The sequence below is a fragment of the Alligator mississippiensis genome, chromosome 12, assembly GCF_030867095.1.
Source record: "Alligator mississippiensis isolate rAllMis1 chromosome 12, rAllMis1, whole genome shotgun sequence".
Lineage (NCBI taxonomy): Eukaryota > Metazoa > Chordata > Crocodylia > Alligatoridae > Alligator > Alligator mississippiensis.
In genome coordinates this window covers 62956348-62984080 of record NC_081835.1, presented here as the reverse complement: position 1 = coordinate 62984080, position 27733 = coordinate 62956348, and the positions used below count along the sequence as shown (strand labels likewise).

The 27733-nt window shown below is 54.0% G+C and overlaps 1 protein-coding gene across 5 annotated transcripts; it reads left to right on the top strand.

Moving 5' to 3' along the window:
* The first annotated feature begins 361 nt into the window (after positions 1-361).
* On the top strand, positions 362-27221 carry EGFL7 (EGF like domain multiple 7). 5 transcript variants are annotated; one of them, XM_014603770.3, is made up of 10 exons: positions 362-589; positions 5886-5955; positions 12122-12319; positions 14520-14642; positions 15512-15624; positions 17470-17565; positions 18804-18983; positions 21369-21436; positions 21824-21986; positions 25717-27221. In XM_014603770.3, the coding sequence occupies exons 3-10, from the start codon at positions 12240-12242 to the stop codon at positions 25737-25739; spliced, it is 846 nt and encodes a 281-aa protein (XP_014459256.1). In that variant the 5' UTR covers positions 362-589; positions 5886-5955; positions 12122-12239; the 3' UTR covers positions 25740-27221. The 5 variants fall into 5 exon arrangements, 4 of the variants coding, with proteins under 4 accessions (XP_014459256.1, XP_059571657.1, XP_059571656.1 ...); XR_002086470.2 differs by lacking the exons at positions 362-589; positions 5886-5955 and adding an exon at positions 8437-9842 and having other exon boundaries at positions 25717-26809; positions 26921-27221; XM_059715674.1 differs by lacking the exons at positions 362-589; positions 5886-5955 and adding an exon at positions 6459-6479.
* Positions 27222-27733: the final 512 nt, after the last annotated feature.

Here is a 27733-nt window from a genome sequence, read left to right as displayed (position 1 = left end):
CGCGACTTGGGGACTGGTATGGCCTGGCTGCTTTCGGGATGCTGGAGGCAGTCCAGGAGGGCTGCTAGGCCTGACAGCCGGGGTACGTGTGGGTACATCGGCAGTGGCACCCGGTGCACAGGTTTCCATGAGGACACTGTTTCATGCCATGCCGCGGTGGGTGGGCAGCCTTGGGGGGGCTACCGGTGCTGTCTCATTCACAGCCCCTCTCCCCCTCTCGGGGCCGCTGCAAGCCGGTTGCAGTGTTTGTTCTGCTAACAGAGCTCGTTATCAGTGAGCAACACACACAGGAAGTCCTGTCTGGGATTGTCCATCCCAATCCTGATTTATACAGGAAAAAAGGCATAAAAAGCCACCCTTCCACCTCTAACGGGACCTCCTGCCTGCGTGCACAGCCAGTGACCAGCCGTGCCGGGGAGGCACCACTGCAGAGCCGCGGCTGCCTACCGGGGACAAGAGGCCTGGGCCATGAAGCAGCACCAGAGGAGGTGGCGGCCGAGGTTGTGGAGAGTTGTTTGGAGCCGGAGAAAGCGGTGCATTTTCCATGGCTGCTGTGAAGGGGTGCATGGAAGAGAGCAAGGTGCTGCAGGTACCGTATGAGCCATAACCATTGTGGGAATAATGGCCGTGGGCTGGAGGGAGCTGGCCAGGGGCTTGGGAAGCCAGCGGTTGGGTTTAAGGAGATGTTAACCAGTGCCCAGCTGGGTTAGAGCCATTCATGCCAAGCCAGCTTGTGATGCCTTTATTCAGTCCTTTGCAATGCCGAATCCCAGGGATTCAAAGGGGCCTTGACTAAGCAAAGACAAGAGAAGAAACTAAGACCCTTGATACAGTAAACTAACACATTATGCCTAGGACCAACAGGCTATGACAGCAGATTGCGGTTTTCTTTCCAAAGAAGCGCAGTGCGTTCATGCACTCTGCGCTCAGCAATCCTGGAGTAAGTCAGGAGGAATCTCAGAGGTGTCAGGATGCTACAGGGCACGATTCGCCCCTTAGTGCTGGCTTTGTACCTTCAGCTTGCCAGCACTTGAGCAGTAAAGAGGAGCCGTGGCTGTGTACTGGAAGGGTTTTTTAATCTACTTGACATGCATAGGTTGATGGCACTGGAAAGTGTGGAGAGGATCACACACACACACGTGTATGCACACACCTTCAGAGTAGCAGCAACCAGGCAGGGAGATCTCCTTTGTTTCTGTGATCTTTGCTCTCGCTCTCTTTGTCTTCTAGCTCATCTTTATGCCGTGGTATTAGTGCTCTTCATCACACCATTAATGCTATGCTAGCACCTTCTTAATTCATGTATGCACAATGCAAATATGCACTGCACTTTCTTTCGCCTGGTGTGGCTGTGATGCAAACAGCTCTGAGACGAGGCTTTTGGATTTCAGATCAGAGCCTGGTGTTTTCGAGTATCCTACTCAATAGCAGATAGGCGAAAGACGGAGCTGAGAGATCCCCAGGGAGAGGGAATGTTTCAGGTCTCTCAAACAGCTAGGACATGTTCTGGTTATTTATTGTGCCTTGATTTGCTGATGTTTCCGTGACTGTAGCAGGCAAGAAGTCCATTTGTGTTGTGGGGCAATCTGCATCCACCCTGCAGAGATGCTGAATGCTGCTATAGAGCGGTCTCGTTCCACCCCAGAGGAGGCTGCATTTCACTGCACCCATAGCTAGGTATTGACAATGCAATGTGGGATGGGGCAACGTCTGTGCTTTGAGGACAGGCAATTGTCCTTTATCTGCAGGGTGCTTTGTGGGTGGCTTGGGAAACAGAAGCTATGGAAATATAATACAGGTATTAGTGACTACTCTCTGCTTCGGTGTTTTTCCCCCCCCGAGTGAAACTCAAGTACACATCTTTCTCAGTGGGGTGCAGCGGTGCTAGTCGCGCTATTTCTCTAAGCAAAGAACAAACAATGAGGAAATGCAGGTGATAAGAGTAATCTAACTGCTGATGGGCAAGCTCCTGACATTGTCTTTGTCAGCCCAAGGGAAGTGGTACGGATCAGAGACACAAATTGCAGCTGGACTCAGAGCCGCATCACTAAACCCAGATCTACTGTCCATACGAGAGAAAGTGGGGTAAGACAAGACGGATTGTGTCAATGATGCAATCCTGTTTAGCTCTTGCATTCCCTGTGACCTGCAAGCTTACCTTGGGGTCCGATTTAGCACCTTAACACTCAACTCGGCTCAGTTTCCCAACTGATAGTGAAGAGAAATGAAATGTCAGAAGCTTGCTCCTTTTTTGCTACTATTTAGTTGGTCTAATAAAAGGTATCGCCTCTACCCCCAGAGCTTTGTCTGCCTATGCTTTTAGACCAACACGGTAAACCCAATATCCCTGCTGCTTTCAATGTATTCTCCACTGAAAGGCTTGCTCAGGGGCAGCAGATTTACAAACTGCAGCAAATTGTCTAAGCCAAATGAGTGGAAGTCCCAGGTAAGGGGGGGCAGCTGTTGGCGGGGCTGCAGCAGAAGATAGCCATGTGGCACAGAAAAGGAGCAGGGGCTCAGAAGCTGAAGGCAAAGGAAACAAGTAGGATAATGCACCATTGCACTGGGTTGTCTCTGCCCCCATCTCCTCCTACATGCCTGTTGGCCATAGGATAAAATCTTTTATTCCTAGCTTGTCTGCTTCTCGGAGGGCAAGTGCAGAGACAAATCTCCACTGTGGTCCATTTAACACTTGCTTCTGTGCAAGCAAATCTCAACTAGGAACTGCCTTTTGGCATTGGAGGGTCATAAGGATGAAATGATGTGTTTTAAAGCGGTCTCTCCTGGAAGTAGCCGCCGGCTAGCAGAGGGCAGATCTCTCCCCATTAATAGTATTTAAAGTGGTCTCTTCTGGAAGTAGTTGTCGGTCGGTAGAGGGCTGATTTAGGGACCAGTTTGATCCATGCACTCAACTCTCATTGATCCTTACTGTGAGCTGAGGGCAGTGCGTGTTTCCTCTGAGGAGTAATGTAAGCTGGAGTTAATTTTTTTGCTGACTAACTCCAGTTTTACACTGTTGAAATCAATGGACTTACTCCAGAGTCACTCATGGGTGAGGGGAAAAATCAGACCTACCCTTTATATTAGCTGTGATTTTGACACTGTAACCATTGCAGTGTCCTTTAAATGCAATCACAAATGTAACAGAAACCTGGCTCAATTGCAGTAGGCATTGGCATTGTTCATGCATTTGTTTTACCCCGGGGACCAGTTTTGGGCCAGGAGACCAATTCTGCTGGCTGCGCGGTGTGTTCATCACACGTGCACTCAGGCACCACCGGTCATCCGAGCAGTTTTGCAGAGCAGCGAAACCAGGGTTTGGACCACGGTAATCAGATACCACTGGGGATGGGATGGAGCATAATAGGGTGGTGGGAGGTCTTTCTTCTTGGAAAGCTCTGTGGCATAGGGCTTGCTTGGAAATGTCCTGCATTGTAAAGTTTAAAAGGCCCTTTTTAAAAGTCTTTCCAGCATGCCGGCTGGCAGAGCTTCCCTTAAACAAAACACCAGGCCTGATCGTTTTTTAAAAGCATCTCTCAGCATCGCTGGTACCTTAGAGCATTTGCTGCTGGAGCTGCATGCAAAACGCCTGCTGGGATCCAAGAGGACGCAGGACGCAGCAACTAATGGGTCAGCCTTGCTAGTCGGGGAAAATCCTACAAATGGGTGATGGGTGCTGCCTTTAGGATGTGTGTCTCCTCCTATTTGTCTCTCTCCCCTTTGCTTCTTATTGCAGCATCTCAGCCTCAGTCCAGGAATGTGTGTAAGAACGTGCTCAAGTGCACGTCTTTCCCCGCACCGGGGCTTCAGCACCTTCCTGAGTTGGCAGAATCAGGGCCTGGGTGTGGACTCCCCCATTGTGTCTCCTCTCATTGTTCACAAACTAAGCCACCGGTTTTCATCCAGAGCCTCCCCCTTCTGCAGATCAAGAGCCAAACCCTCCATCAGGGCCCCACGGCAGCCTTTGCTGCATACCCCACAATCCCTCCAATGTCATGGGGGAACTGGTTGGGCAACGGGCCCGTGTGATCACACCTTTAGGCCTCGTTCGTGGGATCTGGGGGTTGTTTTCTGCCCACGGGAGCTGGGGGGCATAGGCTGTGTGCGGAGCCGGCTGTAAGATTCTGCAGTGCAAGACACAGGGCATGTGCACTGTGGCTGGGGCTGTAGACTCGCGCCTTTAAAATTTAACCCTAGCTTTTCATTGTAGTCCTGATGGCATTAAGCACAGGGAGCATCTAATCAGCTGCAGTTTAGCTCGTGGGAGAAGTAGCACCCCCATTACAAGGCTGACGCATTGGCAGGTAGATTGAAACAGGGCAAAAATAAGAAGGGATTATGCAGAAGTATGTTCTACTTGGCTGGGAGGCAGACATTAATATGAAAAGTCCATCTTCCAGGTTGGAAGGTGTGCATGGGGACAAGCCGTAATGAATATCAGTTCAGGGTTGGTATCAAGCTCAGACTTATAGTCAAGAGCTCAGAAAAGTCTTTCCAGAAACCCTATCGTAAGATGGCCTCTCAAACTAGGCTACAAGCTAGTGCTAGGTGTCAAGCTAAGGTGGCCAAGGACAGGAGGTGTTAGCTGCATAACCCAGCTGAAATGTGGGGCGTTGTACCCAGTTTCACCCTCTGGCCCAGATAGCATAAATATTTCGTGTCCTGGGTCTTGAAGAGTTTCACCCTGATGCAGGATTAAATGAGCATTTGTTGATGGATCCTTAAGCAGTTGACTCTCAGGAGAAGGCTTGTATCTAAATAAGGATTTGACCCAGCAAAAGAAGCTGAAAAGCAAGTATTGTAGCAGTCCACATTATTGCCATGCTAGAAATAGCTTGCAGTGCCCATGAGGAAGAATTAAGCAATCAGGTAGATACTAGGGGGAACTTAAACTGTAAACTGGGGTGCATTTGTTACTGTCGTATTGTTATTAGGTGTGATGCCAAAAGCTGAGTGCCCTCCATGCCATTAGGTCTGGATGAATCTACCCTAGTTTCCACATAGGAATTTCAGCCAGATTTTTACACTGTGGTCGCACAACTAAAGGATGAGTCTGGTAAAGCGAGAGCCAAGCATCCATTGCCTTCAGGCCTGAAGGATGCAGAAGTCAATCGGATAGGGCCCAAAAGTTTGTCAGTCCAATGTTTTGCCCTCATTATATGGGCTGTATGATGAAGGGGGGGCTAGCATGGTGACGGGAGCACGGGGAGCCTAACTTCGATCCTAACCTCTCCTGGGGTTTTGGATGCAGCCCATACCCACCCCGGCCTTTATTTCACCCAAAGCATTTGCAGCCCCAGCACTTGCACTGAACAGCAGGGTTTGTCCATGAAGTTTATGACATGCATGAGATGCATATGAGAAGGACATGTGGCTTGGGGACTAGAGATGCTCTAGAAATGGGGTCCCACGCTGCCTAGGGAGGAGTCATACGGATAGTGCCAGGCTGGGATTCCTCAAAGAGCCCCAAGGAATTTGTTGTCCAAAAGCTGCTGAAATTCAGCAGGAACCAGGCACCAAATTTCCTAAGGCCGCTCTGAAAATGCCAGCCTTACCTATGGTTTGGCTCTGCTGACTTCAGTGGAGCTATTCCCATGTTCCCTGGGGAGGGAGAGGAGGATCGTGCCTGTGGTACACTCTCACAAAGCCCACCAGGAAACAGCGTAGTGCCCTCCAAGGGCTCCATTCACTCCTCGTCATCCTTTCCCCACCAACAGCTATCGGGATTTTGTGCTCATTGCCAGAGATGGGCCCGATCCTGCCTCTCTCTCCAACCCAAAGTACTAAAATCCAGAACTGGGCCAAAACGACTGAGGAGCTGAATGAAATCACTCCTGCTGGAGGAGTGCAGCAGCGCATAACCACGGCTTTATTTGTTCCAACAGTAAGAAATCCAGGTGCCACTTAAAGGAAGCGTCCCCTGCTTGCAACAAATGACTGATTCCACCAGATCAGGTGAGTGTCCCGGGATCCTGGGTCTTTGTGATGGGCAAAGAGACAACAATTTGGCTTGGCCGTGGGTTACAAACGGTATTTGGAAGCTAGTTCTGTATCAGGCTGTATTCACAGCCCCTGCCCAGCTGAGAAACAATAGCACGCTGCACAATAAGATCATTACCGGCCCTTTGAGGCTCTGGGAACGGGCTGTATTTGGAGTTTATGAGATTAAACGTGTTGAACGTTTCCTAAGGGGCTGGCGGGACTGAGACCCGGTCACGAAATAATTCCCACTTCATGCTTGTGGAATGCAAATGGAAGCCCCATTTTCCATGGGAGACAATAACCTTTTCTTTGGACGTTTCTGGTCATTGTTGTCTGGTCCTGGAGAGGCAGGGCCCTGCGGACTGCCAGCCCATGGAGCGGATTCTCCTCCACCCTCCCGCTGGCATTGTGCTGCGTGCCAGGGCCAAACGGATATAACGGTGGGACTAACGAGCCGGCTCCTCCGCTGCTGGACCTACCCACCGACGCGGCACCCGGTGGGTAACGATCTTCCCAGCAGAGGGCAATGGGAGCTGACTGGTTTGCAACAGAGCAGCTTGCAGAGTAGCTCTGGGCGGATAACGGTTGAGAGTCACTAGGGAAGCACCGGCGATTTCTTCTGTGCCACCACTACCCACCGGGCACAGATTTCCCTTAAACGGCTGCATTTAACAAACCCACCCCCAAGCTGGACGCTGGATAACACGCGGTCCCCCGTGCCCTTCACGCACATGCCAAGCCGCTCTCTCCGGGGGCAGCTCTGTGCCTGGGCAGGACGCGAGGCCCGGCGGTAATTCCCAGGAGAAACAAGAGCCTGGCTTTGTTCTGATTCCTTGGGAAAAGATCAGGGCAAAAAGCAAGTGCCAGGTTGGCACGCGCGGCTGGAGGCAGCTCGCTCGCGGGACGCGGCTGCACACCTGGATCCCCCGCGGCTGGTGGGGACCCTCCTCTGGCTCCCGGCAGCTGGGCCAGGGCTGTGAATCCCAGGGGGAGAGATGCGGTCCCTTTTCTCAGACCCCAAACCAGCCCGGAGCAGGCTTCCCGGCCGCTGCCCGCTCCGCGGGGCCCGGGCTGGCGGCGGGCGCTGCCGGGCGATGGGCGCTCCCCGCCCCGGAGGGGTGTGCCCGGCGGGGCGGTGCGTGCTGCCGGCCGGGGGCCCCCAGCCGCCGGGACAGCTCCCTCCCGCGGGGCAGGGGCAGGGCCGGCGCCGGAGCCGCCCGCACCCGCACCCGCACCCGCACCCGCGCGCGGAGCCGCCGCATCCGCTGCCGCAGCGCCGCGGTAAGTGGGGGGGGGGGTGCAGCGCCGAGCACCCAGCACCCAGCACCGGCCCGGCCGCCCCCTCGCGGGGACGTGTGCGGGCCCGGGCTGCGGGAGCCGTGCCGACACCCTCCTGCGGGGGGAGAGGAAAGCGGAGCAGCGGATGGGGGGGAGGGTGCTGAAAGTGGATTGAGGAGGGAGCGGAAAGCGGAGCAGCAGACGGGGCAGTGAACAATGAGTGGGGAATGGCAAAGGGAGCAGCGGATGGGGGAGGGAGCACTCAATTGGGAGCGGAAAGTGGAGCAGCAGATGGGGCAGGGTGCTGAAAACGGATTGGGGAGGGAGCGCTGAGTTGGGAGCTGAAAGCAGAGCAGCAGATGGGGGGAGTACTGAGGTGGGAGTGGAAAGCAGAGCGGCAGATGGGGAGAGCGCTGAGTTGGGAGCTGAAAGCAGTGTGGCAGATGGGGGGAGTGCTGAGGTGGGAGTGGAAAGCAGAGCGGCAGATGGGGGGAGCACTGAGTTGGGAGCTGAAAGCAGAGCGGCAGATGGGGAGAGCGCTGAGCTGGGAGCTGAAAGCAGAGCAGCAGATGGGGGGAGTACTGAGGTGGGAGTGGAAAGCAGAGCAGCAGATGGGGGGAGCGCTGAGTTGGGAGCTGAAAGCAGAGCGGCAGATGGGGAGAGCGCTGAGTTGGGAGCTGAAAGCAGAGCGGCAGATGGGGAGAGCGCTGAGTTGGGAGCTGAAAGCAGAGCGGCAGATGGGGAGAGCGCTGAGCTGGGAGCTGAAAGCAGAGCGGCAGATGGGGAGAGCGCTGAGCTGGGAGCTGAAAGCAGAGCGGCAGATGGGGGAGGGAGCGCTGAGTTGGGAGCTGAAAGCAGAGCGGCAGATGGGAGCTGAAAGCAGAGCAGCAGATGGGGGAGTGCTAAGTCAGGAGCGGAAAGTGGAGCAGCAGATGGGGGAGGGAGCGCAGTCGGAGCAGAAGGCAGAGCAGCAGATGCGTGTGAGAAGGGGATCCCACTGGCACTGGGGGCGGGCGTGGGGCTGATTTGTTGCGCACCTCCCCAAAGGGTTGGTCCCTAGTGCTGGGCCCTGGCCCTCGAGCAGGGGGGATGGTTCTGCAGAGCACCAGCAGCCTGATCCCGTCCCCGACGGCCTGCAGGATTATCTGGCGGGTGAAGTGTACAGGGGGATCCCTGCCAGTCGCTGAAGTCCAGGCGGGTTGGGACTCCATATCCCCTGGATACTATGCGGCATGACGGCCAGAAGGCCGAGAGCAGTTCAGCATCAGCATGCAGCCCTCGGGAACGTCCCCAGCTTCCTTTAGATTCAGTCTGAGTGGATCAGGATTGTGACCTTGTGTTCACGGCAGCTGCTAAACCGAATCCTCCAGTACGGCTTATAAAGTAGAGCCCGACTCGCAGACCCTATGGGTGACGGGGGCGTGGGTTTCATTGACAGGTCTGGAAAACAGGAGTAGTTCATACATGACATACAATAATGTTTCCCTGCTGTCTCCTCCAGCGGTTTAGCCGGCACTGAGCGCAGAAGCGGCTGGATACGTGACGGGACACAAGTCAGATGCGACCGCTGGATGGTAGCTACCAAAGCGGTCAAGTTGCAAAGCTTTGACACTTCCTAGCATTACAGGAGCACCAATGTACATCCAGTCGCGTGGTCTTGATAGACCAGCCTGCCTTGCGGTCTAAACCCTGAGGCCTTGTTGGGATTCGAAAGACCCCGCAAAGGCGTACTCCCCATTTATCAGGCCACGGTTCTCCTTCGAGGTGAAGCAGGAAAGCCGTGTTTAGAAAAGGAGCAGAGAAGCGGCAATGCTCAATCGCCCTTTGGCAATCAGGTTTGCAAACCTGCAGCTTCCAGAGCTCCTCGTTTCCTAAGGGCATTAGGCATCAGTAGAGCATCCATCATGGCCTGCACCTGGATGCTGTTGAACAAGACCCGGTGGATGACTTCTGATGGCTTAAGACCCCTGATATTTTTTAGTTGCTGAAGTCAAGGAAAATGAAATCGTTCTTTTTTAGCTTGGTTTCTGGTTCCTGAGGACAGAACAAATGATTACATGGGGAAGAAATTAACTGCGGTGCGGGGTGTTTAGCAAAAGCATCTGTACCATGTTTAAGTCCTCAGCCTAGACCTCCTACAGACAGGGATGGGGCAGGGAGCCTGGTCTGGTGCAAAGCAGAACGGCCTGATGGTTTCCCATGTATCCTCACAGGAGCAGGAAGGATTTGTCATCTACTCTCTGGTGGAGCTGGCCATGTGGCTTGAGTCCCATTGAAACTGGTGATTGATTCATGCCGGCTCAAGGCTGGAGGTGTCTGACTGAGGTGCTTTTCCTTGGAGACTCCGAACTCAGGCTGTGAGATGCAACCTGCTTATTAGTGCCCCGCCGGGCAAAAGCCTGGGGTCTGCTTATCGCCAGGAGTGTCTCACAGGAGTGTGCCCGTGAGATGGGGAGACACGGCTGCTGAGCCAGGCTTTGATTGCAGCGATTATAGTTCCTTGAATTTGTAACGGTGGGAAGACGGAGGGATGGTAATTCTGCATTATTATGCAGAAACATGCGGAGCTGTCAATGCCGCAGGTAAACACGGCAGCAGGAAGACATTAATCTTTGCGCATTAACCCAAGTGTTGGCTTGCTGTGTTTGGTCGTGTACCGCTGTGAGCACCGGGTAGCCTTGCTCCTTCCCTCTGCTGCACGAAGGACCAGGTGCGGCAGGCCCAGAGGAGCCTAGTGGTCCCTTCTGATTTGTGAACCGAGTAGCCAGGGGTGATGCTGAGCTGGGATTTGGATGGACGGTGTCCTTGTGCCCCCGTCCCATCCTCTCGCCCTGTTCATCCAAGTTCCTTCATTTGTTGTAGCAGAGCTACCAACCTGCCCCAAGAGCCTGCGTTTTTGGATCAAAGCCTCAAGTCAAACCCTCAGCCCTCTCTCCCGCACGCTCCTTGCTGCTCTGCAGTACTTCTGCACACATAGAGCCCAAGGTGAGAGGAGCAGGACCAGGCCCTAACAAACTCCCCCCTTCTCAGCTCTGCACCAGACCCTTAGCTGCCTTGGCTTGGGGTCATGATGCATTGCACTCCAGGTTCACTTCTCAGCTCTGCCACTGGCCTGCTGGCCGACCTTGGGCAAGTCACCTCCCTGTTCCATGCCTCAGTTTCCCCAGGCTTATAATGGGGCCGATGAGAGTGACCTCTGAAAAGTGCCATGCGATATATGATGCAAAGCGCTACATGCTGATCGGCACTGACGGAAGCTGGGGAGAGCTAGAAATTCATCTCAAGGGCTGGCATAGCACCAGCCTGCAGCATTCCTCCTCCATTCCCAGCTGGGATTTCCTTGCTTTTTTTAAGCTTTTAGATACATCAGCGCATAAATGCTCCGGGTTCGGTGGGGATGTTTCTTATTAAGTTGATGTACTTCCCCATAAAAGCCCCCGGTTGCCATGGGTCTGACCAGAAAGGCTGACTTTTAATTGCCTTGTATTTGCATGGGGGTTTCTTCTCCCCTTTTCCTTCCATCACCTGGAGGTCAACAGTTTGTTTAAATTCAATATTGTTATTGACCTGCCAGAACTTGGCCTTGTGTATTTGTCTTCTAGGAGGATCGATGCCTCTTTATTCCCAATGTGGTTAGTATTGACTTAGCAGAAAGATTGTGCTGCTCTCTGAAGCACTTCTGTATGGAGAGGACCCTTGTGTTGATGAGAGAAGGCCCTCTGATTTCTGTATTTCACTGGGTAAGAAGCAGTCAGCTTCACGATGCCCTGTAGATTCGGGATTTATAGGCCCCTGTGTCAGCCTGCAATGCCTGTCTGGCATTAGCGATGTCTTTCATAACAATGCAGATTGCATTTTGTCTTGACAAGCAATTAAACTTGGCTTCAGTTAAAAAAAAAAAATAACAATCTTAGCTTTGTGTGGCCAAATTTGCAGCTGCTCTGAATCAGCACGGCTTCCCCCTATATCACGGGGGCGCTGCTGATTTGGAGCAGACGAAGATTTGCCCATGGGTGTTTCATGTGAATTGGAAAAATAGTAATGATCCTTGTCATTCGTTTTCCCGTATACTTTGCTGTTTTAACCCTGCAGTCCCAACCCCAGCATCTCTTTGGGCGCTGTGGGGTGAATGCACACGGGTGGTTTGTAGCCAAGTCCTTGCATACGCTGGGTTGTATCTGTGGGCTCAGCCGTGAGCCGTGGGCTGGGTGGGTTTCACGAGAACGAGCCGTGCATGCTGGTTTGCTGGGGAGCTGCTCCGAGCGCCACGCCGCGTGGGCTGCTTCGCAGCATTGCCGATGTCTGTTCATTTTAAAACCCGGCAGAGTTGGCCACTGAATTTTCTTCAGCGTTCATGCTGCAGCCGGAGCTGGGGCTGCCGATCCATCCGGGGTGGGCGGCTGTGGTGAGAGAGAGTCCCTACTCGGAAACCTTGGCTTGAGTGCCATCACAAAACGCCAGCCTCCGCTCACTCCAGCTCGCTGGGCAAGGTGCCCAGGGCCGCTCCTAAGCTCTGCTTGGCACGAGTATTGGTTTGCACGGAGTGGAAGTGAACGGGTGGGGTACGCTTCCCGGCGGGGCGCGCACATGCCCTGTGCAGGAAAAGGGAATCGTAGTGCTTTAGCTGGGCAAGGAAGCCCACTCAGTTGCCCCCATCCACCGCCTTCCCATGGGATTACTCTTTCAGCCAATTTAGCTCCTGTGGTCCGCTCCCCCTACCTTGCAGGGAAAGTCCCGCCATTTACTGCAAATGCTGCAGCGCATCTCAGGCCCTGGATTCAGCTTTTTATAGCCCCCGGGGATTTCATCGCCCTTCCCGACAGGAGGCTGCGTGTTAATGGCATTGCTCATTTGGTTGCAGGGTCCCCCACGGAGGAGAGACATGCAGTAGGAGCCCGTGCGTCCCGTCGACGAGTGACACTGGTTCAGGCCCCGCGGTAGCACACAGCAGGACAAAAGGACTCAGCAGAGGACAGGAAATGCAGAGAATCAGCTGCCTCCTCACAGGATTTGTCTTAATCCTCGGTGTGACCAGCACGGAGCATTTGGCCCGGTCAGGGTAAGCCTCCTCTTTGTCTGTACTGCGGAGGGCTGGCCCGTCTCGTGCTTTCTCGTCAGGCCCAGGCAGGAGCGCCTGTCTTTGCAAGGCGATAGTCTCAAGGAGACGCAAGAGGCCAAGTTCAGCGAGTCGGTGGAGCGACTTGCAAGGTGCTGGCAGAGAGGCAGGGACGTCTGGCAGATCCTTCTTGCCCCCTTGCAGGTCTTGGCAACCTTTTTTGCTGCCTGTTTGCTGTGCCAGTGAAGCAGACGCACAGCTCGGGTTGCTGCGTTTCGCGCAGGGGGTACAAAGAGGGGTTTCTTTGTCCTTTATCTTGGGGGTCCAAAAGCTAAAAGGCGAGAGCTGATAATGACTTCTTATCACTTCTTTCACATAAGCACACGTGCACACATGCCCACCAAGAGTAGCCTCATTCATCAGAGCAGGGGGAATCCTCCTGTCTCCTTGTGTATGATGGAGCTTCCTGGCCCTAATTCTTCTTTGTCCCGAGCCCCAAGCCCCGCAGTTCGATCAAGGGGAGCTGCTGATACTAGTTTTCTTCTTGGATGTGTTGGAAGCAACCGCCTCCATCCAAAGATGCCGAAGAACGAAGACGTTCAGATTTGAGCTTTCTGAAGGTGTGCAGCCACCTCTCAGCTCTCTCTGGGGAGAGATGTGTAAAGCCCACCTCTGCTGCCAAACTTCCCAGCCCTTGTCGTGCCAGGAGGTCTGGATTTGACTAGCCTAAAAATTCAACTCCAGTTGCCCATCAAGTTGAGGAACGGTTGTATTCGGGCCCCAGCGTTGCGGCTCTGATCTGCCTCTAGTTTGGTTGCAAGGTGAAAGATATGCAGCCCTTGCTACGCTATGTAATCTTTTGCATTTTAGTAACGAAGTCCTCGAGGTGAATTATGCACAGACGCACGTGCACGCACAGTGTGTAAACACAGCTTCAGAAGAACTTCAGCAAAGAAAACTGCAGCTCTTTAAAACAGTGTTTTCCATACCAATAACCCAGCAGGGTAAAATAAATCTTCTGGAGTTAATGGAAAACACCTGATGCCAGTGCTAATTTCCAGTGTGCTGTTTTGGCTGGGAAGCTGAGATGAATAGAGAGTTAAGATTTCTAGGCTAGGCCACATCCAGGTGAACTGAGCCTTTTGCTGTGACAAAATGCAACACCCCCCCCGACACCCCGGCCCTAATTTTAAATCAAATACTCTTTAGCTGCAGCGTTTTTGTACAGGAACTTCATTTCCTCGGTGCAACATCAACGGAAGGGATTTTTTGCCGCTGATCAGAATCTGGCCCTGGGTATTGATTTTTCAGCATCACTTAAATGCCGTTTCCAGCGATGCAGCAGTCTCAGATGGCAAGCGTGCTAAAGACTGCCTGCAAAGCAAATGGTGTTTTGCGTGCCCACCTCGGTCTTGGGGGCACACTTGGCTGTTCTGACTCTCATGAAGACAACCCCCTCTCCCCCCAGCCGATGGGTTCGGGCTCCTGTCTTTAGCTTGGTAACCAAGCTCCTCTATTTTACGGCATGGGACTGTCTTCTCCGCTACCTGTTGTCTGTGCATGCTTGTCCCCGATATGGGAACGAGCACAAACCAAGGATTTCTTTGCTTTGGGGGCTCTGTAGGCAGGATGCTGGAATGAAAACTGCTTTGTGGCACTGAGTGGAGGAGGAAGGGCAGATGTGAATGGGGACATCTTGAGAATAAGTGCTCAAAGCTGGCTGCAGCATGCGTGTAGGGGGAGAGGAGGGCAGGGGAGGTCGGCTGTGCAGCTGGCATGCCTTTGCTTGATTTGGGTGAAGTTTTGGAAGCCCTTATAGGCTTGAACAACTGCTCCAGTGAGTGGGGGGCTGAAGGTGCCTCTGCAAATGTTCCCTTAAACGGCCCCACGGAGGTCACGGATTCAGGGCTAGCTCTTCAGAGCTCATGCTCACTCCATTGTAGCTGGGTCCCCAGCTGCTGTAAGTGGGTATCCCTGCTGGGAAGTCACAGGCATCATGCCCATTTACACCTCTTGAGCATTAGGTCCCTATAGACCAAACCCAGCCATAGTGTAAGAGGGTGTAAGAAGCCAGATGAACTGCATCTAGAGCAGACTGTGGTTGATCCAGTTGTGCTGCCTGGCCTGCATTGCATCGCCCAGCCCTCCTTGCTTTAGGACTCCTGTTTGCCAGCGGTGTGTGACCTGCCGTCTTGTGTGTCAGCCGCAGGGTGTGCTCCACGGTGACGCAGAGCCAGACGGTTTCATACCTGGAGTCCCATGTCCAGCCGGTCTACCAGCCCTACCTCACCACCTGCCAGGGACACCGCGTGTGCAGCACGTACAGGTGAGGCAGACAGTGCCACGGGTGGGACGCTACCAGAACACCCCGCCTGCGAGCTGCGTTCACCCAGCGCCACGGCTCCTCCTGGCCTGTGGGGACCTAGCAAAGGGATTGTGCCCTGGGTTTTACAGGGCTGCACAGAGGATGAAGCAAGGAGGAAGGCCAAGACAGCAGGTCAAGGGAAGTGATAATTTCCCTCTATTCAGTACTGATGAGGCCACATCTGTTTGTGGACCCCAACTACAGAAAGGATGTGGACAAATTGGAGAGAGTCCAGCGGAGGGCAATAAAAGTGGTTTAAGGGCTGGGGGAGAGGACTTGTGATGACAGGTTGAGGGAACTGAGCTTATTTAGTCTGGAGAAGAGAGGACTGCAACCACCCTGCAGGGAGTTGAAGGCTGCTATTAAATCTCCTCTCAACAAGGATGGAGCTGAGCTGTTCTCAGTGGGGGCAGATGACAGGACAAGGAGCAATGGGCTCAAGCTGCAGCAAGGGAAGTTGAGGTTGGATATTAGGAAAAGCTCTCTCAGGAGAAGTGTAGTAAAGCACTGGAACAGGCTACCCAGAGAGGTGGTGCACTCTCCATCCTCAGAGGTTTTTAAGACCCAGCTAGACAAAGCGTTGGCTGGGATGCTGTAGTTGGGGCTGGTCCTGCTCGGAGCAGGGGGTTGGACTGGATGTGACCTTCTGAGGTCCCTTCACACCCTCATTGTGTATGAGTCTATGACAGATGTACCTGGATCTTAGGTCTGAGCTTTGCTTTGCCCCTGTGTGAATTAGAGAGGAGTGTGTAGCGGGCTCATCCAGGGGGTCGGGTTCCTGCCCCACGTGCAGCGCCCACTGCTAACGCTTTCCCTGACTTACCTTGCAGAACCATATACAAGGTTGCCCACCGCCAGGCATTCAAGAAGTACTCCCAGCCCATGTACACGTGCTGTCCAGGCTGGAGAAGGGCAAGCAGCCATGCAGCCAGTTGCAACACAGGTAAATGCATGGTGGAGCGGGTGGAACAGGCGCTGCAGGGAGGCTCAGGTCCCCTGCATCGCTCTTCGGGGGAGCTCCCCAGCTGGGCTAGGCCAAGCCTCAGGGGTGCACACTGCAATGAAGACAGGGGCTGCTCTGCTCTACAGGTGCATTTCTCCATGATGTACGCATCCTCTGCAGCTCAGGGGTGACCGCACGAGAGGTTGGATGTCTTCTGCTCTCAGCATCTGCTGCCATGTGGGCACTGATATCCTCTTTAAGGAGCTCAGCAGCACCCAGGATCAGGCCTGGCACATGTCTGCAGAGGCTGCTCTGTCCGTACCCTTATCGACAAGAGCTCTTTTGGAAGCTGGTGTGATTTTGTCTGTACCGAGGCACTTCCTTTTTCTTTTTTGCAAGAGCGAATCCATTTCAATTAGCGGTTTGGTTATAGCCTCGCCATGCTGTTCAGCATGCCTGCCTTGTGCATCGTACCCGAGGGTAAACAAAACTAATGAATCCCTTCCACATAAATCAGCAGCAATGGCAGCGCTCTGCTTTGAGGAGGAAATGGCAGTGTGCGGCACAAAACGAATGCAAAACACACCAGGCGCCCCTCTCCAGCACACCCAGGCAGGCTGCAGCCAGGCCTGGCACCGAGTGAGAGCTGGTGATAGTGAAAGCCCCCTCCTCCCCTGCCTCTCCAGCTGAATGCAAAGTCACCTTCCTCTTCCCAGTGCTGCACAAGTGAGCAGGACAGGGTGTTGGTTGTAGCCGTGTTGGTCTAAGGACATCGGCAGACCAGGCTCTTTGGGTAGATGTGATCTCTTTTATTAGACCAACAAAATAGCAGGGAAAATGGTTCTTTGCAAGCTTTCGAGCACAAAAACAAAAAGCCAGGATGGGCTGAGCTACAAATGAGAGACTGTTGATTTCCCTTGGCACGTCTCAGTGCAGAAGCCTCCTAGACACTGCCTCGGTGCTGTTAAACCTACCAGCCTAAATCTGTTGCTTCCCTTGAGGCTCAGGACTTGCTAGAAAGCTGTATGAACATCGAGCTGCTAGGAGGCTGAGTCCTGTTGCTGGTTTGCCAGAGGATCTCTGGCCAGCTCGGTCACCGGCCTGTGAGCCTCTTACTTCTGGGCAACGGCAGCCTGCTGCTCACTGAGGGTGGCAGGGATTCACACTCATTGCAAAACATCCTGACCTGTGTGGCACATCCTGGGGCTCTCGTCTGTCTTGCCACATGTTCCACATCTGGATGAGAGCTGTCTGTGAGGGTCACGTGTGTTCATGCTGTGCTGGAAACCAGCATAGGATCATAGACAATAAGGGTTGAAGGGAGCTCAGGAGGTCACATCTAGTCCAACCTCCTGCTCCAAGCAGGACCAGCCCCAACTACATCATCCCAGCCAAGGCCTTGTCTACCCGGGTCTTAAAAACCTCCAAGGTTGGATATGCCACCACCTCTCTAGATAGCCTGTCCCAGTGCTTCATCACCTTTCTACTCAGAAAGGTTTTCCTAACATCCAACCTCAACTTTCCTGGCTGCAACTTGAGCCCATTGCTCTTTGTTCGGTTATCTGCTATATGAGAACAGTTCAGCTCCAGGGATGGGTTTGCATTCATGGGCTAGGCTACCATTAGTGGTCATTTGCACCTATTAGGACTTGGCCCACATTTTTGGGTGCCAACAACATGGTCCAAAAGCCTACGGCTGCCTAGGGACATTGGGCTCTTTTATTACGCACACATGGGAGCTTTCCCCACCTGCCGGGTATGCAGAGTGGCTCTGTGTCTGTCCATGCGGCGGGATACCCAGGCAGCCCCCAAGTGATCTTGTAACCCTATATTCTCATTTCACAGCTGTTTGTAGGGCGCTGTGCCAGAATGGCGGGAGATGCTCCTTTCCGGACAGATGCACCTGCCCTCCGGGGTGGACGGGAAGAGCCTGCCAGTCAGGTAGCAGCTACAAGCCTCTCGGTTTCCTTCTCTGAGTAGGGGCTGAGGATGGCAGCGTGCAGAAAGCAGGGGTTTCATAGCAGGTGCTTGGCAGTAACCATCCATGCACGTAGACCTAATGCCCTCCTCTGCCGGTATGAATCAACACAGCTCCAGGTGAACCCATTTACACCAGCTGCCAGTCTGGCCCCAGCTTCATACCTGAATATGAGGGTATTTATATCCTCATATTTATGCTTGCACAGGGATGTATGCTCCTTTCACACCAGTTGACATCCCTGCTTGCTCCTGATTTACATCAGCATGAGCAGGCAGCAGGCTATAAAAACTGCTGTCAGTGGGACTGGTGTTAGCAGTCCCATGTCTGTGTGCATGTAGCTGAAAGGCTCGGGGTTAGGCAGGCCTTGCTGTGAGCTTCAATGTCAGCCTTGGTCCCAGCACAGAGCTTTGAGCTGATTTTCCCATTGCCTAAAGCAGCTTCTCTCGGGCGTGGGAAGCAGTTAGTCATTTGCCTTTGTGGGAACAGCTTTAATAACTCCCCCGTGCCAGGAGGGGTTACTGGGTTTTATACACACTCCAAAGGCTGATAGAGCCTCATCGAGGAGGAACCAAAACCCTGAACACAAATCCGGGATCAGAGCTAGTGACCTGAACAGCTTGCTACAGCAGGCCGAGAGCGAGTGCCCCGTCCAGAGCTCGGGTCCAGATCTGGACTTTTGTTTGCTTGGAGTCTGTGCTTCTGCCCTTGTGTGATGCCTCTGGACCTGATTCACCCCTGTTGTTAATCCGGTTTCACCTGGGGTAGGGTCAGCGGAGTGAAAGTGGAGTAATGCAACGGTTTGCTATGGCTGTGAAGTTTGGATCCTCCAGTGGGCTGGAGGGGAGCAGAAGTTGGCTGCACTGAAGGAGAGTGCTTGTGAGCTGCTGGGTGTGGACTAATGCCATGGATCTCTGGTTTCATAGCTCAGGGCAGCCTGTGCTGCATAGTGTCATCACGGATGGTCTCCCCAAACTGTGACCTGGGGTGAGCAGTCACAGAAGGGGCTGCTGACCGCATACCGCAGCTCTAGGCTTTCGGTGGGGACCTGTCCATAACCCTCCCACGGGCGATGGTGCATGCCAGGGGCTTGTGAGCTAAAAGGGCACAGATCTGCAGTGCTCTGTAAATGCATGTCTCATGAAGGGTCCTGCTGGTATAAACCCCCCTGACCTCTCTGAACTCCCACCTCTGCCTGCAGACATGGACGAGTGCTCCGGCCAGGGTCACGGCTGCGGCCAGCGCTGCGTGAACACGCCTGGGAGTTACCGCTGCGCCTGTCACGAGGGGCATCAGCTCTCTGCAGATGGGAAATCATGCCGGGCTCTGCAGCCAGCTTCAAGGACAGAGGTGTCTGCACCTCCAGCCCTCAACCGATCCGGTAATGTGCATACAGCCAGATTTGGTTGAATGTTAAACCAGAGTGCATGAGAGGCAGTGCGTCCTGTAGGAATGAGAGAGGGGATCGAGAAACTGGGATTCCTGGGCTTTACTTGCAAATCGTGCTTTGGGCCACAATGCAGCCTGTCTCAGGTTCCCCAGCGATACAGTGAAGATGCCGCCTCTTTGCGTGCCTCAGCTGCCTACCGGGCCCATGCTCCAGCTGGTGGACATCGCAGGAGCTGAAGCAGCCGTTGCCTTGCCAGGCCACAGACCTGACACCCAGAATGACTTCTCTCTTCACCACCCAGAATGACTTCTCTCTCCACGCTCCCTGCAGGCCGAAGCTGGAGGCACGAGGCGCGGCAGGCGATGCTGGTGACGGCCCATTATTACTTTTGGTACGCGCTGTGACACTTCAAACTCGTACCGTGAGTAATAATGCGCTGCGGCCAGCACCGGCGACGGACACAGAAGCGGCACGAGCAGAAGGGGCACACATGTGTATGCGTGTGTGCACGTGCATGCATGTGTGCATGTGTGAGTGTGCTCCTCCTCACGCTTTTCTGTCTCTGGAGGTGCAGGAAGGTGAAGGGGCCATCCGTGAGAGGTCTTTCCTGCTGCTCTGCATCCCTGCAGCTGCACGTTCCTGCAGTGCCCCGCAGTAGCCGTGCGGTGGGTGGGATGTCAGGGTTTCCCACAGTGTCCATTGGGCAGAGGGCTGAACAGGACGAAGCCCCATCAGAGAACAACACAACGCCCTTTCAAAGAGTGCCAGCATCCTGACCAAGCACTGCGCAGCCTTGAGTGGCCGGTGTTCATGCTGGGTTGGTTTTGGCTATCAGACAGTACAGCCCCATTGAAGGCAGTGATGCTACGTGGTGCTAAGTTGTACCAGCTGGAGTTTCCTCTCGTTGGCTTGCTACCAGGCTAAGGGATGTCAGGACACAGCCCCAGCCCCAGGCAGCAGCCGGTGGGTGGTTGGAGGGACTGGGCTTTGCTGAGGCAAAATGAGTGCACCAGCACAAGGACTTCATGCCCTGAGCTGTCCCTGCATAAGGGACAGCCTGCTGCTCGGCATACCTTGGCAGGCAACGCCGGAGTCGTCTGCTCCCGCACAGGCGCTGCCCGAGTGCGCGCCCCAAGCTGCACCGTTGTAAAACCCTGCCAAGGCCAAGACATGAATCATTCCCCAGCAAGCCCACACGTCCCACAGCCCCTGCCAGGGGACAGCTCTCTGGCATCTGAGCAGCTCGTAGGAAAAGCAAGCTTGCTGCATCTTGGGCTGACGGCCTCTTTTAATTAATTAACCTTGCGTGGAAACCAGTGAGGTATGCCGGGGCCAAATTAGCAGCCATTATGATAGCGCTAAACATTCATCTTTTTTCCACTGAGAGCAATGGCAATTTCCATCCCCCCTCCACACTGCTATATCAGTGCACTTGGCCTTCACCACTGCCTATAGTTTTCTACATGAACTAGTCCGCACCCAAAGACAAAAGGCTGCTTGTATTGGTAAGTGGCTGCTGCAGGCCAGCGCCAGAGAGCTGGTTTCTTGGCCAGATGTCAGCATAGTTAAGATGCCTCTTGCTATAGGAGCATGGCAAAGACTGGGCACTGCTGCTTGGCCCGTCTGGGTCGGGCGTGAAGATGTGCTGGGATAGCTTTATGGGCACTGACAGCTGATTGACACCAGTTAGGGGCTGGCCTGCCATGTGCTCAGGTCCAGCTGTTAGGGTTAGGGTTAGAGCTGCCAGCCATGCCCGAATCCACTCTGGACCTCGGTGGCCGGCGTCGGCAGTGCCCGACACGCAGAAGAGAGCCGTGTCTACCACGCCTCGGCAAGTGTCTGAAAGCAGACATCCCAACCCCTGGCCCAGGAAACCCACACCGCAGATGCCTACGGCAGCAGGCTGCCAAAGCGAGGGCGGGTTAATGAGCGTGCCCAGCAGCGAGGGACAGTGAATGGCAGCGAAGAGCCGTGGCCGGGTGCTCCTCAACAGAACAGGGCTTTCCCTTCATTGAGTGACTGCTGCATCCGCCTTTTAGCTGCTTGGAGATGCTTGTTCTTTATGGAGGGGGGAGGACAGCAATGCATGGCTGCAGGTGGGATGCTGCCATTGTGCCGCCTTGTCAGGCCCGGGGCTGGCGAGGTGCCTGCTGCCCTTTGGCACATTCCTTTCCTCAGCCAACGCGTCAGGGCTTGGCAGCCCCCACGGCAGAGAACAGGCCTCCCATTCTCCCCCATGCAACCAGGCCTCCGTGTTAACCCTTCCTCAGTGCCTGTCCTATGCTAAGTATGATCATCACAGGCTGATTCGAGTGCACAAGGGATTGCTTTATTTTCTCCCTGACTGGCGCTTTGCTTTGCACTGCTTCCTTACAGGAGGTGCCTCCGGTGAAGTGAAGGAAGAAATGAAAGCCTTGAGGAGCAGGATGGACGTGCTGGAGCAGGTGAGCACGGCTGAGGCAGGGCAGGGATGCAGTTGCCCCATTAGCATCCCCTGGCCAGCCTGACCCAGCCGCCCCTGCAAGTCCAAATTAAGCCGGAGTCCACATGTGGATCTCAGGGCTGCTCCCTTCTCTGTTTTTTGATGTCTCTGCTTAATGTCCTCGCTCTCGCCTTGCGCCTGGAGCTGACAGCACATGGGTGGTGGAGAGCAAAGGGCCAGCTCCCCCACATCAAAAGCCCAGCGAGGTGCCCACACACATCCCCCTCTGCGAGCCTGCTGGCCTCAGGAGGACGGAGGGGCTGGGTGGGCTGCACGCTGGCTCTCCGTGGGTGGTCTGCGTGCAACGAAGAAGGACAAAAACTGAGCAGCTCCTTTCCTCTCTCTAAAGAAACTGCAGTCAGTGTTGGCTCCCTTCCATCACTTCGTGCCAGCTGGGCTGGATGACGTCAGCCCGGACCCCATCACCGTCCTGTCCCACTCCCTGCGGCAGCTGGACAGGATAGACTCCCTGAGCGAGCAGATCTCTTTCCTGGAGGAGCGCCTCGAGACATGTGAGTGGCAAGAAGAGTGTCAAGGCGAGGCTTTCCCTAACCAGCGTGGCAAGGGGTTATCGTTGCAGGCTATTGCTAACTGCTGTACTCTAGCCCTTTTGCTCTAGGAACGGGCATGTGCCTTCCTAGGCTGTTTTTAAGCTCCAGTTGCATCCCCGAGTAGGGCAGGACGAGGTGCTATCAGTGACCCTGCAGGGTTTTGTGCAGCATGGGAAAGCGGGGTAGGAAAGACAGGCCGGGTCACTGCAAACAGCACTGCCGGCTCCGCTAGCTCGCTGCACGCTGCTCCCATTAGCCCTTCCATCACGCCTGCGTGGCGGAGGGTCAGTGACCTGCTGATTGCTGTGTGGGGGCTTTATTACTCTTTCAAAATGGCCATTTAAGGCACAATGAGCGGGTAATTTCTGCTCTGCAAGGGTGGAGCAGAGCAGAAAGGCAGATTTAACTGAGGAAATGCAGATCAGTGGCATAGACATCAACTTTTAGCTCCAAACCATCGGCTTTGACGTAACAAAGGATTCTGTTTGTGTGGGGGCACAGTCTAATCTGCCTTGTAATCTTCCAAAAAGCATCTGTGGGCAGCAAGGACTGACCCAGACCACCTCAAGATGTGGCAGTGGAGGGCAGCGGAGGGCACACGGGCTTCTTCGAGACAAGTGCTCAGTCCTGGTCAGGTAGTCGCGAATTTTGCATGGGACACTTACAAGCTAAAGAGCAGAACTACCCTTCGTTATCAAGCTCCCTTTTGCTACTGCATTGTCTCGCATAGGCATTCGCAATGGGGTTGTGAATAGTCTACCCTACAAGGGACCACAACCCAGATCCTTAGGTACCAAAGAGCCGCTTTGCAGATCAGACTACAGCATCTAGATCTGCCCAGCCTGCCTCTTCCAGGCCCTTGCTCTTCTCCTCTGGGCTGCTTCGTGTCTGAGAAAGTCATAAGCACAGCTGGATAGACACGTGGTTGTCTGTGCCCCTGGGAATGCTTTTTCTCCTGCAGTCCAGTGGCTGTGGGGTCTGGTGCCTTTCGTAAGGCCACTTTATCCAGTTAGCTAATGGGGAGCTAATGTCAAACGTGATGGATGGACAGGACCTGAATGTTGCAGCTGAACATCCAGAGTTCGCCCTTCTCTTTGAAGGGGAACGATCAAGGTCCCTTCTGCGCTGTGTCATCTTGGCCCTGTGACTGTCGCAGTTGTCCACGTGGCCAGGGGGACGTCCAGCACAGGGAGCTTGCTTCTGGGAAGCCTGTCCCCAGGGAGTGCACGGGCCAGGCTGTGCTCCCGGGGTTATTTCTGTTATTATAGCTAATGTCTGTCTCATGCTTCGCCATCCTGGGAAGAGGATCCACAGCCAAAACTCCCTCCTCCCCTGCGACTGCCCTTGCCTCTTGCATTTTCAAGCCAAGTCCCAGTTGAAAGCTCTCCGTCTTGCCCTCGTGGCTGACCGGGTCTGCAGCAAGAGTCACAGAGCCAAGACGGGAGCAAGGAAGTGGGAGAGGCACTCGATGGCCCACTGTGGGGGCTGTTTTTCTAGGAGATGGGCTCCCAAGGACAGCTTCAAATGCATCCGAAGCCAGAGCCCACGTGCTGGAGGAAATGTCATAGCAGAACAGACCCCAGCATGCGTTTGGGCCTGTTGTTTTAAACACACAGCTTTATCAGCAGCACGGCACCGGTGTGGGAGCAAGAGCACCAGGTAGCGTGGAGCATTTCCAAGTTACAGCTCCAGAGTCTCTGCATGCTCGGGCCACGCCACTCTGGCACACTTTCCCTTTCCAAAGGCAAGTGCTGACAAATGGAAAGTAGATTAAACCCAGCTCTCTGCATTAGGGCAGAGCTAACGATGAGGCCCAACACCACCCTGAGCAGGGCACGGAGACAGAAAGCAGAGCTTTCACAACCCCATAGGCCTTCCTTTTTTTTTTTTTTTTTTGATTTTAGGATTTTCCCAGGCTGTTTTGCTTGGTGAGTGCGGTTCGGACTGTGTAGGCAACCACGTACCCCCTGCGCCCCAGGGCAGGCTTGGGCGAGTAGCTGCTAGGGTTAGTGTGCCTTGCTGTAACAAGGAGACTCTCTTGTTGGAGCTGGGAGGCAAAACAGCACTAAAAGAGAGACTGATTATCCATCTGCAGCTAAATTGAATCCCTTTGAGGGGCTGGGTAACAATGGGTGGAGTTTTAGCTTTAAGCTGTGGGCTGCCTTGTGAGTAAAGGACTCCAAAACGATTAGTCCAAACCAGGCTTTTGCCTCTGATGTCCTGTCGCTTTGATTTGGGCTCGAGCACCTCCCGCCCGCGCTCGTCGCTGTCGAACCGCGTTGCGTCTCGTTAGCAAGACGAGCGATGGCTCACGGCTGCACAGCGTTTGCATTTTCCATTTGGCTTGTGTGCAGACGCCCCCCTCCGAAGCGCTGCCACCGCCACAAAGCCGCTCCTCCCGACTCGCCTTCACGACCATGAAAAGCGAGCGCTGTTCAGGCTGGCCCCGGCCGCTTTCGGCTCCGAACCGGCTGGCTATGACATAGACCTCGGAGGAATCTCCAACCCTCGCAGCCCGGCAATGGCTGCTTTCAGTGCCTAGCTGCTTGGCTATTACGTAGACCTCAGAGGAATCCACGACCCGCCGGCAGGACCGAGCGAGATAGAAAGCACTCTGTCAGCTCGGCGGCTCGCGGTGACCTGGCTTGCTATGCAAGGGGCAAAGGTTTGGTGACACACTGAAAAATGGAGAGAGTGAGGACAAGAGCGGCAGTTTTGGACAGATGTCAGGTCTCTTGAAAGAGAGGGGGGCAAAAAAATAATCCCAGTCGCTCTAGGGCAGCTAGACTCAGCTGGGCCATTGCAATGAGGCCCAAACGGGATCACTATCGTGGCTTTGAATCACACTCGCTCACTGGGTATCATCACCTGCCCGCAAGCCGGAGCATGTAGGAACAGAGAGGGTCACCGACTGCCTTCCTATTGCTACCTACCCCTGGCTCTTGCCCCAGCAGAGTCGAGGTCTGCCCTTGTTTGCAGAAAGCAGACCGCGGACGTGTCCCACAGGGTAGGGTCTGGTTCACACAGCCGGTTTGCACCATCCCCGAGCTATCGCATTAGCATCGGTGAACGGGCGGTGCTGACCTTGTTGGCACACAGCGATGATGCTAGCTTCGCTACGCTGCTGCAGCCACAGCAGAAGCACGGTCAGTTAGACCCATTTCTCAACCAGCGGGACTTTACAATTATAGCAATAAAACTTATTCTCGACAAAATTATTGCCCTTTTTAATTTTTCATGTCCTTAAAAACCTCCCTTAATGATTCATCTAATACTAAAATGCATGTAAACTTCAAAATACACTTCTTGGAAAAGCGGGGTTTTGTTTTTATCATGGTGGGACCAGGGTTTTTTGACAAAATGGTTGGTGGGATGTAAGGTGCCAAAGGTTGAGAGACGCTGAATTAGACCCATATGCATGTGCTTAAAAAGCAAGGACGTGGCGTCTTATTTCCTTTTGTGCATAAGCTAGCCCAGGATGAAGTTACCGCTGCCAGACAATGGGTAGGAGCAGCATAAACTGCTCCAGGAGAGTTGGCAGGGAGCAGCGACAAGGGGGTGGCGTGGGAGCCAGGACTCCTGCCTTTTATTCCTCGTGCTCTGGGTGCCCCAGTCATACGAGCGTATGTCAGGCTGCTTTCAAACAGCCAGATCCCCTCCTAATGCCAGTTCTGGATTTATCCATTTTCAGGTTCATGCAAAAATGAACTTTAGCACGTACCCACCACGTCCCGAAAGCAGCGGCAGAGCAACTGGGTCAACCTGCCCTGGCCGAAGCCAGACCACAGCTGAAGAAGCCACGGTGCCTGCAGGACAACATGGGATGACAGGATAAGAATTTGTTCTCGATGTGGCTGTGCCTGCTTCCTCTTCCTCAGCCTGCTGGCCCCGGGGCAGCTACGTCCGAGTTAGCCAAGTCTCCTCCCAAAGATCATGCCTTCCCCCCCACACTCGTAGTGACCCCTTTCCTGCACGGACTGGCTCAGTCCATCCTTATACAAGAGAAATGCTGCAAGCAAAACTCCATGGTGCTTATTTTTTTTGCTTGTAGTTAGTCCTAGATGAAGTCTCAGGATACACGTATTCATGGCGAGGTAGCTACGTGATTGCATGAGCCGTGCTAACCGCAACCTGCTTCCAGCTGCTTCTTTCATGCTTTGTATTGCTAGAGCCTCTCATGCCATGCCGCTCGACGGAGGGAGCACAGCTCCCTCCGTCTTACTTACCTCACTTCGCGATTAGACTAAGGCATAGTGCATGGGAGTCTAGATCCAGCCTTTTCATATCGACTGACAACTTCGGTAATTCCCTTTGCCCTCCAAAGTGCTTTGAGGCCCTCGACCAAAGCCGGCTGCTGGCAGGACAGCCAAGTGCAATGTTAGAAGAGGGCAGGGAAAACGGCGGTTAAGAAACCCCAGCCATGCAAGGAGTACCAGGAATAGGGGAAAGTTGCATCTCTCCAGTTTCTGATGCCCCAGGTGATGGGAGCTCTCTCTCCTTGGCTTTCCTCTCTGCAACAAGCTTCTCTTCTGTCCAGCGAGGGCAATACATTAGCTGCCATCATCTGCTTGTCACCTGAAGAGATGCTGCTCTTGAAAGGCTTTGAAGCATTTCATTTCTTTCTACTGTAGGCACTTTGGAGGGGGAAAGGAAAAAAAACAACCCCCATCCCTTTCTGCAAGTCTGACACTGAACACGTTTAACCTCCATCCCGCCATTCCAGGTGCCCGGTTCATGAGCCAACATGTTTCCCCTCTTCAGGTGCTCCAAGGGTTGGGAAGAGGGTAGGTACAACATAATCCTTCTGCGTCTTGAGAACTGGCTTCATACCGCATTACACAGGGAGACTTGGCAAGTTGGCTTGTTTACTGAAGGTAACCGCCCCCTTCACACAGGTGCCTCCATCCCTGCCCAGAATGAAAAGCCGGCACAATGGCTGTATTGTAATGCTGTATGAATAGAGGCATTACCAGACAGCTCAGGGGGAAAGCCTGGATAGCGCACGCCTATCTCTCCCCACGCTATCGTGAGTGAGGTAGCCGCACTGGCTAGAAAACACGGCACATGGTACAGTACTTTCCCACCGACGCAGCAATGGAAGATGGAAACTGTAAGGTATTTGCCCACCATACAATAGGGAGAAGGGTTTTTATTAAAAAAAATAAAGTCATATACTGTAAGGAAAAAAAAAAATAATCATCACTGGCTGGACTTGTCTTTTGGTGCAATTCAGAGTGACCTTAGCAGCTGGAGCAGATGCCCGAAGGTTGGGGCAGGTGCTCAGATAGACAAGGCCCCTGCCCAGGTCTTGTTTCAGCCAGTGCTGTTGGCTCCTGTGAATGGAAATAGTGATGTGAGCTACCTCACCAGGGCTGCAGATGCAGAAAAAGCACACGTACGGCTGAGCCCAGAGGAAGCCTGCTGGGGTAGAGGCTAGCAATTTCCTTTGGCTTCTTGCCCCAGCATGGGGCACTTTGCCCGTGACCGTCTCCCTGTGTGTGTATGCACCAAGGCACGAGGCCTAAAGTGCCCACCCTCTGTGACTGCAGAAGTGTATCCCTAGTACACCTTGAGAGGATTTGCAGTGGCCTGTGTCCTCTCCCTGCCTGGCTGCAGGGGATAGCAGGGTGCAGGAGGAGAATGGGGTGAATAGGACCTCTCCTCTTGCCGCACGAGCCCGCCCCGTGCTAGGAGCCCTGGAGTCACAA

What these genes read in the sequence shown, in the direction of transcription:
- EGFL7 (XM_019475681.2), top strand. Translation starts at nt 9,820, where the DNA reads ATGCGGAGCTGTCAATGCCGCAG. An exon ending in GAGCATTTGGCCCGGTCAGG is followed by an intron (nt 12,320 to 14,519) that starts GTAAGCCTCCTC and finishes CTTGTGTGTCAG; the next exon opens with CCGCAGGGTGTGCTCCACGG. An exon ending in TGCAGCCAGTTGCAACACAG is followed by an intron (nt 15,625 to 17,469) that starts GTAAATGCATGG and finishes CTCATTTCACAG; the next exon opens with CTGTTTGTAGGGCGCTGTGC.